General features: G+C 35.1%; 1 protein-coding gene across 1 annotated transcript; it reads left to right on the top strand.

The window, feature by feature from the left end:
* The first annotated feature begins 202 nt into the window (after positions 1 to 202).
* Positions 203 to 6,791, top strand: LOC120345901 (excitatory amino acid transporter 3-like). Its single transcript, XM_039415488.2, has 10 exons — positions 203 to 510; positions 1,072 to 1,198; positions 1,572 to 1,675; positions 2,049 to 2,185; positions 2,902 to 3,051; positions 3,497 to 3,651; positions 4,140 to 4,315; positions 4,727 to 4,880; positions 5,318 to 5,466; positions 6,111 to 6,791. The coding sequence occupies exons 1-10, from the start codon at positions 219 to 221 to the stop codon at positions 6,158 to 6,160; spliced, it is 1,494 nt and encodes a 497-aa protein (XP_039271422.2). The 5' UTR covers positions 203 to 218; the 3' UTR covers positions 6,161 to 6,791.
* Positions 6,792 to 8,034: the final 1,243 nt, after the last annotated feature.

The following is an 8,034-nucleotide window of genomic DNA, read 5'->3' as shown; positions in this document are numbered from 1 at the left end:
TTTTAAAGTTCTGTATACGGATCTTTGGTAAAAATAGTTGAGTAGCCCTGATATATATGATATAATGTAACATAAATGTTGGCAGCATTGACGCTTGAATAATTTTACCACACGTTATGAGGGTAAGGACTAAACTAAGAAAAAATTGTTCACACTTACTTTGTGTTTATTTAAAATTGGATTTATTTTTATTTTCAGACGAAACTAAGTGGAAGAAAATGCACAAACAAATAAAATCGAACCTGCTGTTAATACTCACTCTTTTGGGTGTTGTTGTCGGGGTGTCTCTTGGTTTCGGTGTTCGGCAATTAGAACTTACGTCGACACAAATCGCCTATCTAGCCTTTCCTGGAGAACTCTTCATGCGTGCTTTGAAGATGATTATTTTACCGTTGATTGTGTCGAGTATTATCTGTGGATTGGCGGGAATGGATGTTCGTTTGTCCGGAAAACTTGGTCTACGAGCAATTCTTTATTACATGACAACCACCGTCCTGGCTGTTACCACGGGTAAGCTTGTTAGATGCTATTTTTGCCATACTTAAACAAATGAAAAAACTTGGTTATAATTGTATCGAGTATAAACAGAGATATTTCATATATAATTAAAATTACGGGCTTCGTATTTCTAACATCATATCTCAGCGTTTTCCTGTTGCATAATAATCGTTACAGTACCAATCTGGCACGCGTTAGGCCTGTTACTCTACAGAGCTTTCAAATCAGAATTACTCACTCTCAAGCTGCGTGTTATCATTTTAGTCGTGCCAACCAACTGTAGAAATTTCTGCAAAAACTATTCCAATAGAGATAGTGAATAATTAGCTTCACAAACATCATTCTCCACAAGTTTTTGACCATTTCGAGGTACTAACATACGGGACGATTTAATATTGAAAATATATTTCCCATTAATGCATAATATTATTTATTCAGTAATAAAATCAGAATTTAGATTTGTCAGAGCAATATTTTTGGTGGACCTGATATTTGGGTTGGTATTTTCTAATGTTAAGTTATTTCTGTCTCAAATTTTGGTTTTATTGATCAAATTGATGTTTCTGTATTCAGGAATAGTCATTGCTGTAGCCATTCAACCAGGGTCCTCGACAGCGGAGGTTGGAAATAACGGGACTGACGTAATGGATAATGTACATGAGCAAGCAAGTGCGGTTGATTCTTTTCTTGACCTTCTGAGGTGAGTAAAACAATTTGAATCTTGCCCAAGTTTGATAGCCTTGAGTATAGTTAACCCACATTCTTGATTATCTAAGTAGTTAGACATCTGGAATATGGTAAACTGTTTTTCTATTATTAAAATTATTTCTAATATTTCTCCAAGTCCATAATATGAGAAGCAACGCAGAACCACGAGTTTCTGAAAACCTTCTCCACATGCGAAAGTATAATGAAAATGGCCTCAAGTCGTATAATCTGAATATAATCAATAAACTGATTTCAGAAAATGTCCAAAATACAAAAACGTGGAAATTTTTAACAGAAATGATGAAAAGCAAGTAACTGTACAAATAATGCAAAATTAATGATAAATTTATACTTACGTTTTGCAGAAATATGCTCCCAGAAAATATTATCCAAGCAACTTTCCAACAATACAAAACTACTCGAATTGTTGTGGTTTCTGAGGAAAATATACTTGCCAGCAATCCAACAGGTAAATAAAAATTACTTTGCAGAGTTGATTAGCATGCATCCACAGCCGGTTGGGTAATTCAATTTGGCCCGCCTGATGCGGCCACAACCGAACTAAAACCTAATTTTGATATTTTAACCAAAAAATAGCTCAACGAATGAACGAGACTGAAATTCAGCTTCGGCACGAGGCCAATTGTTTTACACTTTTGCGTCTGTAACACTGTAAATATTAGTAATAAAATAAAATTTCTTATGCCACACTTACAAGAGCCCGGGTGTCTAGGCCGTAAGGATTTTTGGCTCCAGGTCTATAAATCTTGTCCACCCCTGTACTAGATTGTAGTATATTGCCAAGCTAAACTTTTGAACTTGTTTTTCTCTTACTAATATAGGTGATAATTCCTCTCTTGTGGCAATCGCTGCCTCACACACAAAACTGGAAGGTGGTTATAACAATGGACTCAATGTACTCGGGATTATTACATTCAGTGCAATATTTGGAATATTTTTAGGAAGAATTGGAAAAAGAGTAGGTTTAATATTGAGTTATTTTTTGAATTTTAGAAGTATATTGGAAATATTGGCGTGTGCGCGATGGACTAGCGTTTCAAGCTGACATGGGAAAACTGCGGCCCGCGGGCCAGATCCGGCCCTTTGAGTAATTCATTCTGGCCCGCCTGATGCTGCCACAGCCTAACTAAAACCAAATTTTGATATTTTAACCGAAAAATAGCTCAACGATTTTGTTGAGACTGCAATTAAATTTAGTTTCCGCACGGGGCCAATTATTTTCCACTTTTGCTTTTGTAACACTGTAAGCTTTGTTCATAAAATGTAACTTTTTACGTCACACTTACATGGCCCGCCAGTTTAGGTGGGCAAAATTTTGGCCCCTAGTCCAAACACCTTGCCCATCTCTGGTTTAAAGCATTGAATCTAACTAAGTTCGCATCTCAGTTTCAAAGTCAAAAGCCCATTCTAATCAAATTAGTTAGACAATGTCAAATTGTAAATAATCCAGTCCTTCCAAAAATAGTAGCTATCGTTAGATATCACTAAATGCTTATACCGGGCCTTGATCGGAACACAAGACTTGCGTAATCGCCGTGTAAAAAGAATTGGACTTTACTCTATTGTGTAATTTTCGGTATGATTTCCAACCCTCCATTTACCGATATATAAATAGTAAAACCACAGAATATGATTACTATTTGTATAAATAATATTCTAGACTTTGTTTTACAGGGTGAAGTCGTCACTAAATTTTTCGTCGGATTCAATGACGTCATAATGAACATTGTTAGTTTTATTATGTGGTTATCACCAGTCGGTATTGCTTTCCTGATCGCAGGAAAAATTGCCGAAGTTGAAAAGCTGGAAGAAATTATGGCCAAGGTAAATAGAATTTATAAGTTTTATATGGTATAGAAACTGGACTCAGGTAAATTCCGACATACCCTAACCTGGCCATGATTCACGCATAACTAAATTCATCAACTATATTTGGCCATCTCAACTCAGAAGTAGCATGGGCTCATTCATAAGAGAAAAATTACGCGCGAGAACTGAATTATCAAAAGCTCCTTAAACTATTACATTTATGGTGGTGTAATACACGCCAACGAATTCCAATTGGTGCGAGAATAAAAGCAGTTCAGGTAAATACAATCGGGAAAACACTAATTAAGTATACACATGTATAAAAAATTCGATTGCAATAAACATAGCTTGAAAACTGGAGGCTATCTCAAGAAACTCGAAGTAACAAAGTCTTGCATGCTGAGGTTGTATGTTAGCCACATGAATATATATATTGTAAAGTGACTTCATTTTATTTCAGCTTGGTCTTTATGTTGTCACGGTGTTAACAGGAACGTTGATTCATGGTTTTATTACTTTGCCTGCCTTGTATTTTGTCACCACAAGGAAAAATCCGTTCAAGTTTATTGCTGGAATGTCCCAAGCATTGTTGACAGCGTGGGCTACTGCTTCTAGGTGAGAAATCTAGGTGACAAATTTATTAAACTCCCAGTGGACCTATTGGTCATTTTGCTAATTGGACTAAAAAAAATTGCTTTTCTTTTCAATCAATGAGCCAAATAATTGTAATTGTTAATACTCGCAGAGGCAGAAGAAGTCCTTAGAAAAATTTTCCCTTTATTTTTTCACGTATTCTCTGAGTTCAACAACATCGCGATATTTCACTCCAAATTTTGCTGACCTTCACAATTCACGAACACTACTTAATATGACATTTGTTTCAATCTTGCTAACATTTTAGTGACATTTTATTGGCTATATATATTATTCATTTCTCTCCCGTGTCCATATATTTCAGCATTGCTCTTGTTGTATTGCAGTGCGCATTCATGTTTTAGTAAGGTTATACCTATGTCATGTGAAATGTTAAATAAATTACAAATAACGCTCAAATTCAAACAAATGTACCACTATTTTAAAAAAAAAAAATGTTATTATTACAGTTCAGCCACCTTGCCAATTACTTTCAAATGCACCGAAGAAAAGAACGGAATAGATAAGCGAGTGACCAGGTTTATGCTTCCAGTAGGTGCAACGGTTAACATGGACGGGGGAGCAGTTTATGAAGCTGTATCCGCTCTATTCATAGCTCAGATGCAAGGATATCCAATCGATTTCGGTAAGCAATATTCGTGTTTCCTTGTACGGAGGACATGATGCGGTGATCACATTAAGAAATATTTCACCGCTAGTTGGCGCAATGGTGCCTTATTTGTAGCAAATAATGCGACAGCCACCTAAACGATTCGTCATTCGTCGTTTAATAAGCAATTTGAATATACTGTCAAATTGCTTATTAAATAAACTAATGATTCCGCATGTTTCCGAATTTCGAAGAAAATTTTGAATCATTACATCAAATATGAAAGTCTGAAATATCGACTTTGTTTCCAGAATCTGTGGGATTTTTGGCTCCGACGCCAGGGAGCTTTAAAAGACTCCGGCTCCAGTAAAAATATGCCAAACTCCAACTTTACAATCTTGATTTCAAAGATATGTTTCTATTATTTTTTTCCGTTGATTTCTCTAGGAACGATTCTTACTATCAGTGCAACAGCGACTGCGTCTAGTGTCGGTGCAGCTGGTGTTCCTCATGCGGCGTTAGTTACAATCATGATCGTTTTACAAGCCTGTGGTCTTCCAGTTACTGATATACCCTTGCTTCTAGCTGTGGACTGGTTATTGTAAGTACTTCGTGTTTGTTGTAAATGTTAAATATTCTAAAGAAAGTGAAATAAGTGCAAAAATAATATCCATCCAAAAATTTGACTGATATTTTAGTCAAAAACCGTGTCATGTTTGAGTCATCAGTGTGAATATGTAAAAAAATCCACTTTTCCGTTTTGTTCAATAAATTTGATTTTAAGCAATATAGCTCGCGATGCCGATATTCCGACTGATTTTGCCAGCGTTCTGTTATTCCAATATCTTATTTTTTATGTCTTATTTTATATAGATCGATTACTAATCAAGTTCTTTACACATTATGTCATTTTCAAAAATACCGGCAATACCCAAATTTCCAATCCTTTTCTAACATTAACATATGATTGCTGATATACAAATGCCCAGTACTTCATTATTTTATAGGCCTGACTTAATTTATATATTTCATATACAGGGATCGTTTCCGAACCATGGTAAACGTATTTGGCGATGCAGTGGGAACAGGTATTGTTGCTCACTTATCTCGCAAAGAATTATCCAGCTCAGAATATGCTGACAATTCAGAAAGTGACGAAAGTTTGAATTCAAGTTCTCCATACAAAAGTAAGTTAAGTTTGCTATTGAAACAGAATGGTAAATGTACACGTAATAGTGTGGTTATATGACTCAGGTCATCAATTTAAGTTTAATAATTTTGCGTTTTGCATCGCTTTCACAGTCCGAAATCCAAAGCGAAATAACATGGTACTCAATGGGGCTTTCCCACTATATGCATTGCACTTATAGATCTTGTTTTCACTACCCCTATCGGACTATCCCGAGCAAATGCACCTGGCCCAGGGTGCCAGCTTAGTGATTTACTAATTTAATTGGATACGAAACGTAAATTGGGATCGTTATGTCAATATCTTAATGTTCTTCTTATTTTCCATTTCCTTGTTATCATTTTTTTCTGCGGAAAAAAATCGATTTTCCCTTTAACTAAATAAACCTATAGGTTTGAATTTTTCACTGGTTATAGATAGTATTTTTTTGCTAGGAGGCTATCACTTCATTTATGTCAAAAATTTCTGCGGCCTCTATGAGATTCTTTTTTTGTGTGCGATGTCGGTACTGTAAAAGATTTGATACTACTTTGTTTTGGTCTTCGTGTCTATATATTTGAGAATTGCGCTTTTGTTTCAATTTTTACTTGGTTCAGAATATTTTGCATCAGGTATTCAACATCAATTTTTCTTTTCTTCCAGAATCAAGAGATGATCAAATAACCATTGTAGACTCTGTGAGTGTTGTGTGATGACAGTATTTTCAGTGGAGAAGAATCGTCTTATCTACATAGTTAAAACCAATAAAACCTTGTGAATACCGATTTCAATCGCATTCAGAAAAGAATGGAACGAACGCAGATGTATTAAATAACTGCTGTGTAAAATTGAAAGCAATTTATTGTAAAACTGATCCATTTTATGGATTTTCATTCTAAATGTTTTTCTCATCGTCTTCTGACGGTAATAATTCCTACAAAAATTCGCTTTTCTTGCTGAAATTAGTTACTACTTTTTATTGTACACCTCGAAGTTCTTTAAAGTTCGAACAAAAAAACACAATATGAAACAAAGTTTAATTAAAAACTGTTTTATTCTCGCTTACTTATTCCTAATAACTACATTTAATATGCTTAATGTGCCACGCTATGCAAAATCACTGGATTTTTATATGCGACACTGTTCCTTCTGTTTGTTTATTTATATACTTTTATTTATATCTGGTTGCTTCTTATGTTTCTAAGTTATTTTAAACTATTATAATGATATTAATATAAACATGACATAATGCTCAAAAACGTGAATCAATTTCTGTTTTAATATACACAGTGTTGTTTATTGCAGCGTTTTTCACCGTTTGGTTAATAAATTTTCACATCACCGGCTTTGGTGATGATTGGAAAAAATGATTTTGCTGGGATCTATACGCAGGGGAATGCCATATTTGTTATTATCGTCATATAGGATAGGTTGGCTTAGAGCAGAGAGAGAGAGAGAGAGAGAGAGCGAGAGAGAGAGGAGAGAGAGAGAAGCAATGGTACAATTAAATATATACAAAATAGGATCGTATATTCTATAAAGGAATATCATGTACATTTAAATTATTTTCTTGGTGTATCTTTATTTATCTGTCACAGAGATAAAAATTAAAGAGTTTTATAGTTTAAAAATAAAATGAAAGATGTGAATGAAATGCTTGCTTTCTAATTTTGGCCTGCGACGGTAACAAGAAGCACCACAGTCCCCAGTGAATTATGAGGATGCGTAGAAACGTCTAAAAATTGACTAAAGGGCTCTCCAGAAGTGTATGTACCAATATGGAGGTAACTAATTTTGTTCGCCTATTTTACATCAAGTTGTGTAAAGGGACTGAAATTTATGGGCAGGGGGTATATTCACTTGGCTAACACAAACAGTCCCCGAACTCGTAATAGAACTGAAATAATGAAAATCGGAATAAAAATATGGCCTTACCCTAACCTGGTACACACGCTACGGGAGTACCGAATAACGTAGGGTCTTACTTTGAAACATATTTCGTGAACATGCTCTAATGAGAGTCTAATTTAATCAAGCGTACTATTTTGCTCACGTTAAGCTGGGTAAAGTTGAAATTTTAGGATGAAGCACGCGCGATATAATCTCATACAAACGTGGCAACCCGTAATCAAGAGCTTACCTTAAACGACATAACGGGCTGCGAGGTAATGCTGGACCTTCAACTGAGATTATTTCACCCATTTGCCGGGAAATATGTTCACATTCAGATAAATCACGAACAATTATTCCAGAAATTTAACTGAAAGCTCGAAGTTACTTGAAGAAACGCATAACCTGGTAATATTGTTACTCGCACTACCCATTTCACCTCATACCTTTGACCCGCTTGATTTGGTACAAACTTATGGTTACTTAGTTAGACTAACAGATAAATTCAAGTGAAATAAACTACGTGTTTTTTGTTTACGTGTCAAACTTATCATGATTATAAAGTACGCAAGCGGTAGATAATCCATTTTCAAAGTACCGGTGAGTTTTGAAAACAAAGTATGGACTACTAAAGTTCATGAATTTTGCTCCCGTGTTTGAGTGAAGGGTTTTAATTTTCGTCATTCATAAACAGTTG

Source organism: Styela clava, chromosome 8 (assembly GCF_964204865.1).
Source record: "Styela clava chromosome 8, kaStyClav1.hap1.2, whole genome shotgun sequence".
NCBI lineage: Eukaryota > Metazoa > Chordata > Ascidiacea > Stolidobranchia > Styelidae > Styela > Styela clava.
The sequence above is the reverse complement of the archived record's forward strand: the minus strand, read 5'-3'. Positions and strand labels throughout refer to the sequence as shown.